Below are 19,969 nucleotides of genomic sequence, written 5' to 3' on the forward strand. Positions count from 1 at the left end.
AAATAAAGCAGATTTTGTGTTTTCAATCTTTTGTCTTTTGTAGGTCACATAGGAGGCCGCCATCTCGGAGAGGTCTGTCGAAACGGTTTGCCACCCATCGTAATCCACGTGGCCAGGGACAATTTTTCTTGGGGGACATTTTTTCATCGGGCCGTGGGAAGTTTCTCATAGTGGCCTGAATCCATGCTATCGTACTTGAGATAGGGTTAACGGTACCCTGTTTGTCTCCTTTTTTGTTTATTTCGTTTGATGACGAAAGCGACATTCTAAAACCAAACCAGACAGGATTCCGAAAAAAATATAGAACTTCAGACAACATATTCCTACTGAAAACCTTGATCTCTAAATATACTCAGTCAAGAAAACAGCTGTTCGCTTGCTTTGTAGACCTCCCAAAGGCTTTTGACTCCATTTGGTACGGAGGTCTGCTATGCAAACTCTTATCAACAGGTATATCTGGAAGATTCTTTGATGTAATGAAAAACCTTTACAACCAATCCACAGCCAGTGTCAAAACAAATCGAGGTCTGAGTGAAGTTCCAATACTAACAGGCATGGGGCAAGATTGGTCTAAACGATAATTCTCCAATTGAACAAGTACATCTCAAATTCTGTAAGGCAATCCTGGGCGTAAGAAAAAATGCAAGCAACCTGGCCACAAGAGCTGAGCTCGGTAGATACCCCCTCCGGATTGAAGTATGTACTAGAATCTACTCATACTATAAAAGATTAGTAAGAGAAATGCCGAAAGATAGCTTACAGTATGAAACATTTTTAGTACAGCAGCACCTACATAGGAGAAAGATACCATGCTGGCTTTCAAATATTAGTAAAATCTTGGAGGAGTCAGGCTTTGCCTACCTTTTACTTAACAAAGATCAAAACAAGCTATCCGCTCAATCTGAACTAAAACAAAGTCTAAAAGACAACTTTCTTCAACATTTTTACTGACAACTTAACTCTTTTGGTGAAAAAGGGAAGCATGGAAACAAATTAAGAACTTACAAAAATTTGTAAGATTACATATGAAAAAGAAAAATATCTAGATATACAAAATCTTAACTATCGCCGAGCTATGACTAAACTAAGGATCAGCGATCATCCACTGCAAATTGAAGTTGGTAGGTACAACCTGACTCCACCAAATAACAGAATACATTCTGTGACAATGATTGTATAGAAGATGAAATACATTTTATTTTAGAATGCCCATTACACGCAGACATGCGCAGATCCCTTGGAAGTTCCATACAACTAGACAAGAAATATGCGCATCTTACAATTAACAAGTTATTCAGATGTATCATGTCATCTAAAAACTACGATGTAATTGAAAAACTATGTGAATTTGTGTACAAATGTTTCAAGAAGAGAGAAGAGGCTCTGTAGATTTAGATGGAATATAACACAATGTTCCTTTTCTTTTACTTCATGTTACCTAATGCATTTAGCCCATGTTGGGCATGAATATGCAAAAATGTTCATTGTCATTGATAAAGACTTTTTGAAAACTCTGAACAGACCCTCTCCCATCCCCCAGTCTGTTTCATTGTCGTTTCACTCATGTTTTATTTAGTACCTACGATTCAATCAGGCCTCGTATCTTTATAATTGTCCACAGAGATTAAATAGTATTCTAACCCAAACGGTTGCAAGAATGTTGTCGATGACACTAACCGTTGTGACGTAGGGGTAACTTTCATGCTTTAGTAACAAATAAAGCAGATTTTGTGTTTTCAATCTTTTATCTTTTGTAGGTCACATAGGAGGCCGCCATCTCCGAGAGGTCTGTCGAAACGGTTTGCCACCCATCGTTATCCTCGTGGGAAGTTGCTCACAGTGGCCTGAATCCATGCTATCGTACTTTAGATAAGGTTAATAGAACCCTGTTTGTTTCCGTTTTTCTTATTCTGTTAGATAGATACGAGCAGGCTGAACAGACACCCTCCCACCAAAGTCTATTTTATTATCATTTTACTGACGTTTTATTCAGTCTCTGAGTTTACTTTAAATGTGACCTCTACTTCCACCATGTGATAGACGCAGTGACACATCAACCTACTTTACCCTCTGTGAGTGTAGAAACTAGTTTAAAACACCATGGTGTCTTCACTTAGTTCCTGAAGTAGTCTAAGACGTGGTCATCCTTCTTTGGCACTTGAGAAGATAATTGATGAGGGTGTAGGTCCTCAAGATGATGAAATTCCCTCTGTCATGCTTGACGGGGACTTTTTCAAACACTGAGGTTGAACGTAACTTAACAATGTTTTATAAATGTCCTGTATACGTAACGTTGGATTTATCAGATGTTTGGTAGAGTGTCGTTACCTGCTATTCTTAGCCAATCTTCACCTTCCCCAAACTGCTAAGATACAAAATGACAAGTATGTCGTGTTAAACTGAGCAAATTTAGATTTTTAGGCCATTTGGGGTTGCTAATCACACAATTTGAAGCTAGTAATGTTGTAGAATCTTTGTCAAATATGCGAGCGGAAGCACAGCCAATACTTTGATATCTCAATCATAGTAGAATCTCCAAAATCAATGTGGAAGGTAGACTACATAATATATGTAAAGTCCTTACCTGAGAGTCTTGCTGTTGTGCCTTCTGCCTCGAACACGCAGGTCAAAAGAGACCATGTGATGTGTTCTTTAAGAGTTATTCTAGCTGTATATGTGGGTGGATAGCTCTCAGGTTTTGCCCACTTGTTCACAGGGGTGGTTTACTTTTCTGTACTGCTGTGGCATTTTTGAGATAAGTTACGGTCTAAGCAAGGAGGTTCCATTAAAAAGGAGAAATACGGAATCAACAGTCCACTTGAATAGAACCTTCTTGGTTTATATTAGCGTTGTGGAGTGCAGTTTGATTTAGTAGGACAATAGACCGTTTCCTATGCAAGTGCAAGGATAGAACATTAGAATGATTGACAGACGAGAGGCGTCAGGTTAGCACCAAATAAGGAAGTGCTTCCAGCTCACCAGTGGCTGCAGTTTTGTTTTTGTCCGTAAAAGGAAGCATGACTAGAGAAGAATTGTCGTCAGGTAAGTAAGGATGTATTTGGTTTGTCCACGTTTATGTTAAAAATTTTATGGAAGTCTGGAGAATCAGCTAATAAAGATAGATAAGGAAGTATCCGAATGAGATGCTAGTTTTCTCTTTAGCCGAATCGGCTGCTGAAGGGGCTGGTGGAATGCTGCTGAACGCGCTGCTAACTTCGGGTTACCGTTCATCTCATAAACAGGCTTTTCAAGAAATACGAAGCTATAGCAAGAGCATAAAATCTGAAGCACAAACTAAAAAAAACAACTTTTCAGTATTCCCCTCTGCCTCCCATGCGTCAGACGACGCCGAAGCGCGTATAAAAGCCTTTGAAAATTGCGTGCAGAAAACATGTCCACCATGTAGCCAATAGTAAGACCGCATGTCAAAGGCCCTTCGCAATGTGGCGGTTTGTAGTCAGGGCTTGTCAATGAAATGTACCTTGAAGACATAATGAGTACAGCGACACAAATATAGGGAGCATAGTTCAAGGGGCGTACCCTGGGTTGTTACTTACATTTACTTGAAATGGCATTAAACTCACTGTTTTCGTTTGTTTGTTTATTTGTTCTTTGTCAGACGAGACTGAAGCGTAAACAGAAACTTAAGATAGTGTATATTACAGTATTAAGTGAGAACAATGAAAATGAAGAGATCATTACTGTTTACATTTCACCTACAGCACTGAAACCGACTCGTTTAGTCAGGGGGAACTTGAAAATAACACTTATTTTGTTTAGAACACTTTCTTTTTTTTAGAAGACTTCGCTTTTAAGACATTTAGAAAATTGGCATCTATTGACTTTTTTTATTGAATCAACCATGCAATGTTTCGGTCGGAAAACATTAATTATAGGTGTACGGTATTTGTCCTCAGGGAGTCTAATGTTTTTGACCCTTCGGTGACATTTCGCCTCCCCAACAATGTGCCAAAAGTCTTTTGTTTGGTGACCTTGGGGTCAGACTTATGTCTGCATGGGCGGTATATTCCCAAATCATAACGCGACAGAAGCTGTTTGGTAACTTTTTAGGGGGCGTATCTTTCACAAGTCTTCCTCACAAGACGACACCGTGAGCTTGTATTCTCCGATCCACTTTTTATCAAGGTAGGACATTTCTGTATGTATTTTCGTACTGAGTGTAAGGATATCTACCCCAATGATGTTGAATATACATGTACTTATATCTTGATGTTGTCAGGCCTATTGCTGATAAGATATGAGTGACTTGAAGTAGTAAACGTAAACCGTACATATCTTGTTGGATCACGGGAGCCAGCCATTTTTTTTTCTCCTACATTTTCCCCTGGACGTCCAACCGTCCCCTAGCCTGGATATTAGACCATTCACGTGATGCGAGGCTATAACCCCTTTTGGCCTAGTACTTTTGGCCGGGGAAGGCCTAGTAGGGATAGAGTTTAAACCTGGGCGCTCTTTTCAGCCGATCTCTATCGTCGTATCGCGCGTGAGAGGTAATTAGGGGCCCTTGTGCTATCTGTGGCGGCGGCGCAAGTTGCTTCCCCTGCCGAAGGATTAGCGACTGGAGCGCGGTGGTCTGGTACCCAGGCTAACCGTCCCCACAATACCCAGCATACCCTTGCTTAAAGAAATGAGAACATACGGCGAACCTGTTAGGGTAAGCTGGAGTGTTGTCGGCGGGGTTAGGTCGAAAATGGGCGAGAAAGTTGTTCAGAGGGTGTCGGAATGGGAAAGGGGGCGGTGGCAGGCACCCAGGGTAGTCTCACACTTTGTTATGTCTATAGTTTGTCTATTACTGATCATAAGAGTTATGATCGGTTTTAAGCAAATATTCAATTATTTTCAAAGTCTGCCGCTCCCTGAACACAAAATGTCCGGAAATTTGAATTTGGTCTATCATATCTTTGTTATCATTTTGTAGATTGTTTAGCATTTTGTATGATTGGAAATGATATTATAGATTGTTAGTCTTTATAATGATATCATATATGTTATGATCACACATTAAAAGTTTGAATTCCAAAGCTGACTATGCGAGTGTGTCAGAAAATGTTAAGAAAAATGGACATATGCGCATGCGTGAGGGAAATTTCAGCACTTTGTATTTCGTTGTCCGCAACCCATGAACGATCTTAACAAACAGAACATCTGTACAAAATGGCAATAAATACGACTTTCAATGATATGTAAGTCAACTGATAAACATTTACGGAGATATGACTGATACGACTGAAATGTCCTATTCTTAAGGTTGCAAGTTAAGATCGTGTTGGTCATGAATTATTCATGAGCGTCACAAGATCGTACGATCACAAGTACGACCACATTCCTCTTGTCGGTGGGGCACAATTGCACGTGCGTAAGTGAAGGCTGCAGCCGTTGATCATGCGGTCTTCAGCAGGGCTTCACGTGAACATCTATCTTTCTTTAATACATCGTACCTGGGCGTTAACTTTCGCCTTTTGTGATATTTAATGTTCGATGACGTCATTGACGTGACAGAAATTGTTTGGTAGCTTGAGGAGAGGGGGGCGTATTTTTCAAAAGTGTTCTTCAGCTGACGACACCGTGAGCTTGTCTTCTCTTCCTCTTTTTTACCAACTGAAGGTAGACATTTTTGTAGTCCTTTCTACCTAAAAGAAAGAAAGTTTAAGAATTTCTGCATCAGTGAGGTTTAACGGAATATTGACGAGAATGCATAGGGAGGTAGTGAGGCCTATTATATTGCTGCATATCCGCGTATAAACTTGAGTATAGCGGATGCAAACCGTAATTCTTTGAATCCCTTACTAGTGATTTGATGAGCTAGCATGCCTCTAACTCATTAAATCACTAGTAAGAGATTCTTTAAATCCCCTTACTAGTGATTTAATGAGCTAGCATGCCTCTAACTCATTAAATCACTAGTGAGGGATTCTTTAAATCCCCTTCTAGTGATTTAATGAGCTAGGATGCTTCTAACTCATTAAATCACTAGTAAAACATCTTTGAATCTAAAAAAACTAGTGATTTAATGAGCTAGCATGCCTCTAACTCATTAACTTACTTTTACTTTAATTTGGTCGAGCTCCCGCTCGAACCTGACTTGAAAGCTTCCTCCACTCCACTCTATCTTCCATCAGGGACTGTATTTCCTTCACTTCAGTAAGGTTGGTATCGGCTCTTAGTGTATCGATAAAGGTGCCTTTTGGTCTTCCCCTGCTTCTTTTCCCTTTTGTGGGTTCCCATAACACTAGTTTGGAGGCTATGATATCCGGATGTCTGACGCAATGAGCAGCTAATTTCAATCTCCTTGCTTTTATTTTCTCTGAAACTGGTGGTACGTCTTGATACAGCTGCTCGTTGGTGAGTTTTTGCTCCCAGGAGATATTAAGACACATTCGGAGCATTCGCGTGTAGGTTCCATTTAGCCTTTTTGTTGAGGATTTGGTGAGAGTCCATGTTTCACTCCCATACAACAAAATGGATTCTACAGTGGCAATGAAAAGTTTCAGTTTTATTTTCCGAGACAACCCTGATATCCAGATTTTCCTTAGCTTATGGCAGCTACTCCAGGCTAGAGCTTTCCTTACATCTATATCTTGTTCCGAACTTTCCATGTTTGAGCCAAGGTATTTGAAGTTCGTTACTACCTCAACTAAGTCACCAGATCTGGTTTTGATCATGATGGGAGTAGAGTGATTATATGCCATCAACTTTGTTTTCTTCGCGTTAAGATGAAGTCCTACTTTTGCAGATTCAATTTCCATCCGCAAGAGCAATTCCTGTGCTCGTTTGATCTTTTCTGCCAACAAAGCAATATCGTCCGCAAAGTCTAAGTCATTGACTACAACAGGGGGGTGGCGGCTACTTTTCCTACTCACAAGTTCGAAGCCGAATTCGGTCTCATTCACTCATTAACTCATTAAATCACTCGTGAACACAGTTCACACAGTTCCCTACTAGTGATTTAATGTACAAAATCTCTAACACAACTTTTCCCCTTACTTCGTCTTTTCGCAACTTTTTGTAATACAGTAGAATCCGCTTAACTGCACCACCCATTTGTCAGCGTTTTTGGTGCAATTATCCGGCTGGTGCAATTATGCGAAATGCCCAGCTGGACCGCACCACCATGGGCGAGGGGGTGTATTGTTAGTCAGAAACACTAGCACAAAGAAAACAGACGAAATTATTCAGTTATTAACTTTATTTATTGACCCTTTGCTGAAAATAAAGAAATGACTACGAACCTGTTTTGATTTTGCATTCTTTCATTTTTCCATGCGATCTACCGCATTACAACACACGTAATGTTACAGGGGAGGCATTCTGAAACATCGTCATGCCACTCATGGGATAACAGGATACATTTGGGCGGATACCAAATAGTTTAATTAGACGCGCCCGGGAGCACGAGGCCTGGTGCCCCCCGGGTCTCAGTAAGTCAGTTCCGCCAAGCGACCACGCGGTGAGGCAGAGTGCAGTTGTCGATTTACGTAAATCATGTACCGCCATGAAACTAGGAATTGAAACTAAAACTTGGTTACTGATTACGGGTGACCCGCCCGGACCTCCCATACGATTCCTATCAACGTAACTGTCAATGGAGTCCGCCTTCTTTTGTTACTCAAAACAGTTTTAAACATATTGGCGGTATTGAGCCTTTACACCGGCAGGTATCGGCTCTTTTGTACCGCGTTTGCCGATTTTAGCGCACCTTTTCAGTTAACTTGTCGAGGATGTTTGAAAAAAATTGGTGCAGTTATCCGGCATTGGTGACCATGCGCGGTGCAGATATGCGGAGCCACTAACAATGCAATGAATGGGAACCGGTTTTGGATATAGGGATTCGGTGCAATTAAATGGAAGGTGCGTTTATCCGAGGTGCAATTAAGTGGCTTCTTCTGTACTAACTAAACAAGAGTTCCGCGACCTCATATATCCATGAACTATTCCGTTTATGCAAATGACTTACACATTTACATAATATGTGCTTGGTCATGAACACCTTTAACCAACTTACACATGTTGCAATATTGACAGACCTATTATCTACCATTTAGATGAATTGTGGCGCTTTTGCATCAATTATGCAAATTATGTATTTATTTGCATAATTGTTATCTCTTGATTTTCTACTTACCATAAACTACATATGTTACATGTATTTCAGTCATATTATGTACCCTTGCAATTAGCCTCAGGGCATGAATTTGCAAATAAAAGTTATCATTATCTTGACAGCCCCCCCCCCCCCCTCTCGCTCATACCATGACTGACCATGTGTAACTGATCGGATCATTTATATCTGAACAAGTATATGTAGTTTTGGGGACCAATCTCTGCTTTCATGTAACTGTCTAATCAAACTCATTTACTTGGTATCCTTATCTCTCAGCTGTGATTACCTCCAAGAAAAATTTTGTTGTTGTTACTTTCATGAAAAATTATTTTCAGTGGACCTCTGTCTGTTAGTGTGTCTGTCTGTCTGTTTGTGTTTCCGGACATTTTTAGTCAACATAACTTCTGCATAGATCTATATGTCACGAAATTTGATAGGACATGGGTCTCATTTGAATGTTTGGCATGTATTAAGATAATCCGTTTGGGGATTTGTTGTCTATTTTCTGGTCGAAAATGCGCCTACGAAGCTGATGCTACATTAAAGAATAATTACACTGGCCGTACAAAACAGATATACTGTATGCTAATGAACGTTGTCTAAGATACGTTGTTTGGAAAATTCCTACACAGGCGATGGCTGAACACGAGAACCAAAAGATGGACGTCCTCGTCAAGACCAAGACGGGAAGCTACCGTGGCTCAGGGACGAATGGAAATATATTCATCCAGATCAAAAGCGACAAGGGACGTAGGTCTCAAGACCTTCAACTCGACGTGTGGTGGCAAGACGACTTCGAGAAGGGAAAAGAGGGCGAGTAAGTAACAAAATGTTATCTAACATAATGATTACTAAACTAAGAACTACATGAATGCTGCTTCATACTATCATAGAAAGTTCATTGCAAGTTCCTGCCCGTAGGCTAATTGCAAGTACACGTGTGCATTGAGAGGACGGATAGACAATGATGAACAATATAACATATGACTACTCTAGTCTTAACGGACACTAAGTTCTACCTTATTGGGTTCGACTTATTTTTCCCAAACAGTTAAGACGACTGATCCCACTTTTTTTCTGTTTTAGTTCATGTTTTTGTGTGAGGTTAACTCGTTAAAATTTTAGAGTTGCCCTTTTGCTTTTTTTTACCTAAACAAGCCTGAAAAATCCAGCTTTGCAGGGGTGGTAAAGATTTGAGCTTTGAAATGTTGATACATGTGTTTTTAAGTGATTGTTTTCAATGTTTCAATTGTTTCATTGGAAAGACCATCTAAAGGTTCCTCCCCTATATGCAAACCTTTCTCTAATAATGATGAAACATATCACACAGGTACAAACTGAAGAATGTTGAGGCATGCTCCCCTCTTCGTGAGCTGAAGTTATGGCGGGACGACAGCTGCCCAAATGACGACTGGTACTGCGAGTTTGTCTCCGTCCAGCTTCAGCCGGATTCCAACGGTCCAACCTCCCATTTCCCCGTGGACCGTTGGCTCCAAGCAGGTCAGTATCATCCCCACGCATGCACGCACAATCTACATTATATCATGTTACCTTCGTCAAGGTTAGCATATGTTTTCAAGGTCGTTTATGGACTTGCAGGTTTGTGGACAGTAAAACTGAAGAGGTTGTAGATGGATCTCTATGTGGGTAGGTGTCATGACAAGTTGTATTATTGACCCCCTGGCCGCTTTCAGTGGTGTAACTTCGCCGGCTTTCGCATCTCTTGGTTATATGGAAGATGTATATGGTCTGGGGTGTGCCACCGGTCACATCAGTAGGAGTGTAATGGGCAACATGCACACCTTTTAATGCAATTGGAAAAGGGGGCCCCGCCGGGTAGTTTACGGGCTGTTTTCGTTTTCACTTTCGGACGTGAACCCTACGTGGCCCCGCGGGACACCTTGCGGCTACCGGGCTATTTTGGGCACGGCTCGGCACCAGGTTCATTTTAACTTCGAGTCAACTTGAGGCCCGGTAAAAAAAAAAAAAACGCCACGAGCTAGTTGTGCGAACACCGGGAGGTACCCGACAATCCACCGGGACAATTTTTGGCTTGGGGGCCCGGCCGGGACCACACCCCTACGGGGACCTAAGCTTAACATAGGCTAGGATGAAACCCGGGTCAGATTTCTAAACTTATGAATTATAACTAGCGTGATATTTTTACGATTCTCGCCTGTAGGTGATTCCCTTTGGCTGGCACCTGGAGGATGTGTGCTTCCTCAAGATTCCCGCCATCGTCAGCAAAGGCAGGAGGAGCTCCAAGAGATGAAAGAGCGCTACGCATCCTACCATCCCGTGGAAGGTCTTCTGCCCGTGGTATGGTTAATCTATTTCTTGACTTAGTGAAGACTTTTTTCCAACACAAAAATCTGCGTATCTCCATATCATGGCCGAACAAGCACTCGAAGTAAAATAAAGGCCTTGACTTGACTTACGTTTTGACTGTCTTGCTCAGAATTCGACCGATCACCAAAGTCACGTGACCTTACAGACACGTGACGTGTCAACAATTGTTCAAAAGTACCAGGAACTTGAGGAAGTTTATACCGCGCGCCGTCCTTGTTGTGTAAAAGTTGTTTGTCAGATGGCTTCAGCTCATTGATTCCTGGTTTGTTGGTTGCTGCGGTGACGATGGTGTTGTAGTCTCGTATCTTGATTTACTTAGTCACGTTTGGGACCGAACCTTTCCCATTGTAGCGTCACCTAGCAGTGGCAAGTAGAAACGGTCAGTATGTACGAATATATATGAGGTAGGAGGGTTGTCGAAACGTTGACAGGTACCAGGTAATAAAGCATCTTATAGTTGTATACAGACATTTGTTAACCACTCAATTTACTTCTTTTGTCATGTAGCTGAGGGAACTGCCTCCGGAAGAGGATTTCTTGAAAGAACAAAGGGTATCTATCACTTTATACCTACCTGAGTGTGTATAACGTTTTCCATTGCTTACAAAATAGAAGTCAAATCCTTCACTAGTTATAAACAATTACGTTTGTATAATTTAGATTAGCAGCTTTTATACCTATTTTGTACCCTGTTCTTTTATGTATCTTATTTCAAGGACATAATATAGGATAATGTCCTTGGTTATTTGCATTTAGCCTTCGGGCATGAATTTCCAATAAACTTATTATTAACATAAGTAAGAATATCTCATGCTTTCGTTCAAATCTATCTCCTGTTGATCTATAACCTACTGACTATTGTATTTTGCAGGTATCAATTAATTATAGCTAGTACCACCCGCAACCGATTGTTGAAGTGTTTATGTTTGATTAACTTTTATAAACACAACATTTGCAGAGGTCCTTGGTCTCTACTGCGGCGGTACTTCTTCTAAAAGATTTGCCTATATTAATCAAAGACGGGCGGTGGGAATCCTATGACAGCATAAACGAAGCCTTTCCTCCAAAAAGAGTGCCGAAGGTGAGAGAAATTTGCAAGTAATTGTAAGTATTTCAGTGCCCTTTTCATTGTAGTCTCGTCAGGTAAAGTACATTTTCTGGCGCTTTTCAGAACAAGTGGAACTGGGTCGTATGTGGTGTTTGAACTATTTTCCAACACAAGAACTGTAGTCTGACCAAAATATTGTCCAGTCCTCTAACCTTCTTCATGATAGCTAAGGACCCGATTGCTCATCACAAGTTCACTTTACGAAAAGAAAGTGTGATGTCAGCAATGGGTCGAAATTGGAAGGTAGTCGGTAACGGCCCCCGTCCCGGTCCAATGAAGGTTGATGGGTCTGGATGTAGTTTTGTTACGAGTATGTTGTATGGGACGTTCTTCATTAACCTCCCATTGTTTTTTCTTCTGAACAGGGGAAAAATGGTTGGAAGACCGACGAGAACTTCGGTTCACAGCGCCTGACAGGAGTCAATCCGACATCCATCCGTCTGCTCACGGACCTTCCGCCAAAAGGGTAAGTTGAACTTCGGGAAGGGAGGGTGACAGGACAACAGGCAAGAAAATTCATGGTTTAGTAGTCTCATCGCAAATCCCATTGAAACACTGTAAGATTTATTGTGCACGTTATTTCTTTGGTCTCGTAATTTGCATTTCAATGGATCATAGCTTGAGCGTACACTTATTGAAGTACACGTACGTTTTTGTGCGTTTATTTGCAGGTTTATTATGATAGGGTCAGGAGATCTTTCAATGTTCAAAAACACTGATCTCCAAACAGATCTACGTATACACCGGGCAGTGCCAAAACCGTATAAGCTGGCCAGAGAAGGTCCAGTCAGACACTGATCTGACCGGACCTTGTCTGGTTAGCTTATACGATTTTGGCACCGGTGTAGATCTGCTTGGAGATTACAAAAACACACTAACATGCAAGTATGGACACCAAAATGACGGTGGACACAGCGATGACGTCACGTGAAAACGCTCTATTATTTTCAAGTGGCAGGTTTGGTGTGACAGCTGCAATGGTGGAGCCTTTCCTGCAAGGGCTGAAGCTGGAGGATGCCATCAAGAAGAAACGCCTGTACATCGTGGATCATAGCACCATGACGGTCGCCTCGTATGGGAATAAGATAGAGCCCAGACCTGTGAGTTTTCACCGGCAGTCATATCTGTATAAAAACACGTAATACTGTAAATGCATTTAAGTTTGCGTGGTTTTTATTTAGCGGTAGGTAGAAAATGGAATGTTCGCGTTGTTTTAAGTTCGCGTTTGAAACAATAGTACCGCTGCAGTCATTGGTGGGCAAAAAGCTTCGCGGTTGTTTTAAGTTCACGCTGAAAGTTCACCGTGAACATAAAACCACCGCGACCATTTCTGCATTTACAGTATGCTGATCAATGTGACAGTCACATTTCCAAACCGATGGCCGTCAGGTAGTTTTTAGCCCGTTTGTGTTCGGCACTTTCGGGTGGGGCCTCGTTGTTGTACTTCCAGTGGCTGCTGGGATATTGGGGTGCGCGGCTGGCCCCCCGGGTGTGCGAAGTGCAGTTGCAATAAACTGAAAAGATCAAGGTACCCATTTACATAGAAATCTTAATTTGGCCACCATTGCTTGTACTGAAAAATATCTGGTATTTTCCAGACGTGCGCACCATATGGCCTGTTCTTCGTCAACAGCAAGAAGGACCTCGTACCTGTGGCCATCCAGCTGGACCCTAATGACGAGAAAGAGACATACCCGGTAGGATAACAGCTTTAACGAATCTAACCTTGTGCAAAGTACATTCAACAATAACAATCTTTAAAAGTAATGGTTGTTTCTTCATTTTTTTATTGCTAGGCTGGAACTGCCATAGATTTGGTAATAGAATATTGTCATCAATGATGAAGCGGGCAAGTGCTGACCACCATGTTGGTGTCCCTATTTACATTTCAATGGATTGAAGCTCAAGCGTATTCACCATTTTTGTGTTTTCCAGCACGCTTCAAAGTATTTCTCTAGTATTGCCTTTTTTGGACTGTATATATTCGAAAATATTTGATTGAGAAAGTAGGATTCTTAGATGTCCTAAAACGCATGACCTATAGAAATGCAAATAGGGACACCAATTTTGCGACCGGACACAGCGATATTTGCATCGCTTGAAAAATGCTCTCTAACCCCGTAGGTGTTCCTTCCGAATGATCCACCAAACACGTGGCTCATGGCTAAGATGTGGTTCAACTGCGCTGATGCAAGCTACCACGAGGCAGTGCCTCACTTGGGTATCAAAGATTTGTTTGAAATATTTGTATATTTTTGTGCATGTGAAACAGTCGGTTCCTTTCCTGTTTGTCGACTTGCAATTGTTTGGTCTTCATAAGTGTTACCAAGAATACCATCTTCTTTTACAGGTTTTACGCATCTCCTCATCGAGGCCTGCGCCCTCGCGGCAAGACAAAACCTGTCTCCATCCCACCCGATGCTTCGACTCTTGGAGCCGCATTTCATCTTCATGATGGCCATTAACGAGTGGGTACTCAAGACTTTTACTCTGTTGCATGAAAGTGCAAGTTTAAGATTTTGAGCCACTAATTCTTTTATTTCTCTATCAAGTCTCTTTATCAGTGGTTTCGAACCCGGGACCTGTCGGTTCTGGGCGAAACACCCTACCGAATGCGCCACACGATGACCTGTCGCTTTTTACGGTTTTCTTACAGTCTTGCCGTGAAGACGTTGATCAGCCCTGGCGGTGGTCTGGACCGAACCACGCAGATCGGAGTGCAGGGAAGCTTTAGCCTCATCCGGTTAAGGTGAACCGAAAGTTAATTTCATAAGCCCCCCCTCTTACTGGACCTGCGGCACGCTGGCGGCGTCGCTGCGTCCTAAACTGGATTTGTGTTATCCTTGACTTTATAATGGGAATATCATTCAAAACGTACAAGTATGACCAAAAAGACAACAAAACACATAATGCTTAAAATATTCATTTTTTTATTCGATGAAATTCATTGAGCTGAGAGCTTTGTCAATTCGATCGGCCGCAGCTTCGCCACCAGCGTGCCGCGGGTCCAGTGAGAGGGGGGCAATGCTCTTTTGATGTTCTTACCTTAACCAAGAAGGTTATGTTTTCGGTGACTTCTGTGGGTGGCTTTGTTTGTTCGTTTGTGATTTTGCTTGTTGACAGTAGAAGTTGTTGATAGATATTCATGATATCTGGTATGTGGATAGGTGTTGGCAACAAAAGAGGCAAGTTAAATTTTAGGCCCGTTAGTGGCTATGGTACTGCAGCAGAACTGACGTTCTTGGAGATTTACTTACCATTGTGTTTTGATTCTTAATTGTCCACTATAACAGGCTGAAGACTTGGCGTCTCGATGTCGATGGCACATTGCCAGAAGACCTGAAGAATCGTGGCGTAAGTACCACAAGCTCAAGACCAACTGTATATTCTATTTTCATTGTATCTAATATTTGGTACATTGCCTTTTACTATAAGGTTGATTTTATGGTAGTTTTATTATGACATTTTTATACCTAAAAATAATATTTTCAAGGTTTTCTACAGTAAGACATACTTTCTCCATTCAAGCACACGTTTTTGAAATAGTGATAGTTTATATATCTGGAAGTAGGTCTGCGGGGTATGTTTTAGGAATATTTATACACTTGCTGCCACTTAAACATCACATGGATAGCATGCACATTTCTTTTGAAATAGGTCGACAATGAGGAAGACCTTCCCAAGTACTACTATCGCGACGATGCTCTGCCTACTTATCACGCCATTCGCAACTACGTCACCGCTGTTGTGAAGTACTTCTACGGCATAGATGGTATAGTTAGTTTCAGTTATTTCAAATACAGTTCTACAGATTTAAATTGTAACCGGTTGTTTCGCTACATTGTCAGCTCGCTACAGTCGTTTCGCTACATACCATAAGCTTTGTGTACATATTCTCAATGTAAACCTACATCATCTTTCAAATAAACATCAGACAAAATTCTGTGGTAATGTAGTGGCTATATGTGTATGTAACTATGCATGTATATATACACTGTAAGGTGCTCAATGTAACAGGTCTGAGAAATGGGCTCAAGTATAGAGTAATATGTAACTCTCTCCTGCCACAAATGTTTCCCTCCCTTATACAACCCAAAAACCTTAACAATCAGCATTGTCAGGTGTATTTTCCACCTACTTGCGTCAGTGCCCATAGGTTTTCTACCGGCCTTGCACTGAGCAAGGTTGTAAAAAATAGACTAATTATATAACATGCATGCGTATACCTTTTCCAAGAGATACCCTCTATATACCATGCAGCTGCAGATGGATACTGAGAGTGAATAAAGTATCTAGGTACAGATTAGATCTACTGAGATGTTACCAGAATCGCGGATGAAACGCCTGGGAACCCAACAAGCTAATTAAATGGTGCCAGAAGTGGGATGTGACTGGTCTTCTATTACAATTCATTTATTTGCATGAAATGGTGACACTGGCAGTACGTTATTCGTTTCGATTCCAGATAACGCATTGAACCTGAAAGAGGATACTGAAGTTCAGGCATGGGCGAAGGCTCTTGTTGACAGTGGCATCAAGGTGCGTCATTGACAGTTTATGATCTGAGGATGGTTCAATGAAGATTTCCCCTGACCCACCTCTAATTCCAGCTGTTATAGAAGGCTGAAAATGCAAATGCGTACAAATGCATATCTCTGTAGGTTACATGCATATTTTCATTTCTGAACCGCTAACTATTTTCTTTTACAGCTGCTAGAGTGGAGTGAGGTTGAATTCGGGGCAGTCATAAGGGTCCAGAATACGCGGTGTGTTCATTAGAAGTTGTCATGGACGATTTCCCACACATTAAGAGAAAAAAACATGATGCAGTTATTAAGTGATTAAACGCTAAAAATTATGCCAAGCTTTGTTTGACATCGTCTATGGAAAATGAGTCTACGAAAACATTTAATGAACACATCACGTATGCAGGAACTAACTAATTAATGGTTGTCCCGGAACTAATATTTGGCCCCCACATCTCACTCCACCCTAGCAGAAGTAAAAGAGAAACTAATAAAAGTTCATCAGTAACAAAAATAAGGATGTAATCTAATTAGAAGTGAGTTGAATAGCCCTCGCAAATCGTCCTAAGAACGTGTTAAAGCTTGCGACATTTTTGATTTTCCCGCCAAGTGCGCTTCGTCTGGTAAATGTTTCTATCTCACACATTCACAGGGAGTTCCCGGGAATGGGTCATTCTCCACCCTTGATCAGCTGATCCAAACCATCACCTCCATCATCTTCACCGCCAGCGTGCAGCACGCAGCCGTCAACTTCATGCAGTGGGACCAGTACGGCTTCGTACCCAACATGCCACTCATGCTGGAAGGAAATCCTCCCAAAACCAAGGTTCAGTCATACGTTAGCATGAAAGTTCATGAATGTTAGACGATAATGCTATGAAGTATACTTAAACTTACGCGAGAATGTAGTTACTCAAGCAACCACAAATCTATACAGTTGCTCGAGTAACTACTTTTTATCGATGTATGAACTGATACTTGATTCCTAAACAATTAGCTTAGGAAGATATATACATCAGGGCCAATCAACCTGTCTTGAACAGAGACGGGGGTCGGTACCGACTTCCAGCCACCTTTGATTCGTTTCGAAAGTCTTGGAAGGTGATGTATCCTGAGAAATCGGCAAGTCTTCAGCTATCTTGAAAAAACACCAGAAACCAGGTCAAAAATGGACGTATTTCTTGTGTTGGAATCAAGTCAACTTTCAGGGGACTTGCATTCCTTTGATATGATAGAGGGTTGTCAAAGACGCAAAGATTTTACATTCTGTAATGATGAATCTGTACGTAGTACTGGTACCGGTGTGTGGTAAAAACTGTCAAAAACAAAATATTGATTTGAATTTCAACTAAAGCCCTGGTTTTTATTCTGTGATATAGCAAACAGCTAGGTTAAAACTTTGCGTCTTATTCTTAGCTTGAAAGTTCATCTGTGTTGGTAGAAGTCATTCTGAAACAAGTTTTAACTGTAATTGCCAACACAAGAAAGTGGGCTTACCCAAATTTTCAGCGGTGGATTGCTCATTCATTGACAAAGATTGGTGTTGTACAGTCGAAAATTTGGGTAAGTTCAATTTCTCGTGTTGGCAATTGCAGTTAAAACTTGTTTCAGAATTTTCGTCTTAATATGTTTATGATAATTCATTATGGCTGTATTGTTATCCAAGGCGCCTCTGACAGAACAGGATGTCTTGGACGCACTCCCTGGGAAGACGAAGACTGCCGAGATCAACCTGCTGACCGATGTCCTCAGTGAGCGCGCCACGCAGCCTCTTGGATACTTCGAGGTCAAGTACCTTCAAGGTGACAAGGCGGAAAGAGTCGTCAGGAAGTGAGTTAAACTGAGTGCTATTTTAAGAAATACACACAGTAATGCCCACAAATATGTCCAGCTGACAAGCGCATGTTAACAAAAAAGATATATAATATCAAAACGATAAAGAAAATCGGAAAAGGCAGTGCTAGCTAAAGGAAGAACATGAATAGTTGAAAATGAAAATTGACATAAAATGATACAGAAAAATATGATAATATTATGGATTATATGTGCCAATCATACAACTTAATTTACCATATCCACTGTTTATTTGGTTTGCTATTTGCTGTATTTGCACTGCAATGATAATACGACTGCGTCTCCACATCCATTTTTGTCTCGCAATCATTGTTGATGTTTTTCCTTGTTTAGATTCCAGCAAGCCCTGGCAACTATCGCAAGTGACATCGAATATGAAAACTCATCTTATCGCTTCAAACCTTATGACTACCTGGATCCACGTCAGATCCCCAATGCGATCAGCATCTAACTGTTCATGATCAGTTTCCATCAGTTTCAAACAAGGTGTCAAAGCACGACAGTTTATTCTAGAATTGCAAAGTAAGATAGTCTACATATATACAGGTGTGTGTTGTAAGCACGTTTGAAGGGCATCAACTACGTAAACCTAGCATTAAAACTAGCAAACTAGCGCAAACCTTTATTGTAAAGTAGCCATTCGTCATCAACCTATCGTTGAGCTATCACACGAGACGACGTTGTAATGTCCATCAGACTTTATTTGAACAACAGGGGAGTTAAGTTTATCTACTACATCATTAAGAAGATTTTGATTTTAATGAGTCTGCGTATATACGTAGTTTTCTATAAGGGATACGTTTAACATTTCGGAATATTTTACATTTATAACCAGCTACCTTTATACTGGATAATTGCAATTGTGATATTACTAACCTTGAGTAGAAGGTAGGTGTATGTATAGCCAGAGAAAAGGATCCTGCTGTATACTATATTGACCAATAAGGAATTTTATTTCAAAGTGTGGTGTGCGACATTAAATCAGAGTAATCTGTATATGTCGTAATGGTATACATGTTGGTAACATTAGCACAAGAACATTAGCTGTTAGATTGCGGAGTATTTTGATACTTAACCAGATATAAAGAAATATATGAGCAATTGTACTTAAAGACATGAGGTGAGGTATAGTATGTGGGAACACTAGCGTAATGTACTTTTTAAATGAGGAATACATTTCATTGTTGCTTTTGTGGTATTTAGGGTGATAATTGACACAAGGTTTACATCACAGTTCCAGCAACTATGTCAAAAACACATGATACCAACATTCATGTACGTCACTGGCTTTCTGGTGAGAAATAAATGTGGTCCGGGAACATGAGTCTTTTGAGTTTTCAATTCTCCTGTATAGAAGTGCATTTTTGAATACCTACTTTGCTCAGCTAGTTCTGAACATAGACAGCAATGGCCATCTGTGACAGATTAGATGCAACGTGATCTATATAGCTGACGGAGCGGTACCAATTATCGACCGATTCATTATTCTAACCCCTATCTGTAACGTCCTGACAATCACCAGTAACGTCCGTAGACTCTACCAGCCTCTACGGGTCGCTGGGATTGAAATAGTAGAAATTGGCCAATTGCAAATAGAGTCAACTGTATGAAGGGGGTCGGGCGGTCGGCTATGGAGATAGGGTCCAATATTGCAACCATAACTGCGGATGGGAATGTTATTTTCCATGTCCAAAGTCCCCCGGTAAATGTCCTCTCTATAGCCGACGCGGTTTAATAGTCTGGTAGAGACTAAACGTCCGTGGTACCTCCAGCAGTCTGCTCTCGCTCTATCTCGGCACTACGGACTATAACCGCTAGATGTCGTAACTACTTGGCACAAAATATAGGTCAGGTCCATCTCAAATTGAGAGGGTCGCTACTTAATATTTGTAAACTATGACGATTTTGACAAATACATTTTTTTATCTTCAACATAAAAAACATTAAACTTCATAGCCGCCAAATGGACTTATCCGCAGGACTTTTCACACTAAAAAGTTCTTATAAATT

At 41.0% G+C, this 19,969-nt stretch overlaps 1 protein-coding gene across 1 annotated transcript; it reads left to right on the top strand.

The window, feature by feature from the left end:
- Positions 1-4,012: 4,012 nt before the first annotated feature.
- On the top strand, positions 4,013-18,726 carry LOC136440958 (allene oxide synthase-lipoxygenase protein-like). The gene is made up of 18 exons (XM_066437167.1): positions 4,013-4,146; positions 8,755-8,939; positions 9,453-9,622; positions 10,305-10,441; positions 10,979-11,023; positions 11,430-11,552; positions 11,945-12,045; positions 12,538-12,679; positions 13,178-13,276; positions 13,704-13,800; positions 13,930-14,047; positions 14,236-14,328; positions 14,873-14,933; positions 15,237-15,351; positions 16,045-16,118; positions 16,758-16,931; positions 17,772-17,935; positions 18,293-18,726. The coding sequence occupies exons 2-18, from the start codon at positions 8,758-8,760 to the stop codon at positions 18,408-18,410; spliced, it is 2,013 nt and encodes a 670-aa protein (XP_066293264.1). The 5' UTR covers positions 4,013-4,146; positions 8,755-8,757; the 3' UTR covers positions 18,411-18,726.
- Positions 18,727-19,969: the final 1,243 nt, after the last annotated feature.

The sequence above is a fragment of the Branchiostoma lanceolatum genome, chromosome 8 (genome assembly GCF_035083965.1).
Source record: "Branchiostoma lanceolatum isolate klBraLanc5 chromosome 8, klBraLanc5.hap2, whole genome shotgun sequence".
NCBI classification, from domain to species: domain Eukaryota; kingdom Metazoa; phylum Chordata; class Leptocardii; order Amphioxiformes; family Branchiostomatidae; genus Branchiostoma; species Branchiostoma lanceolatum.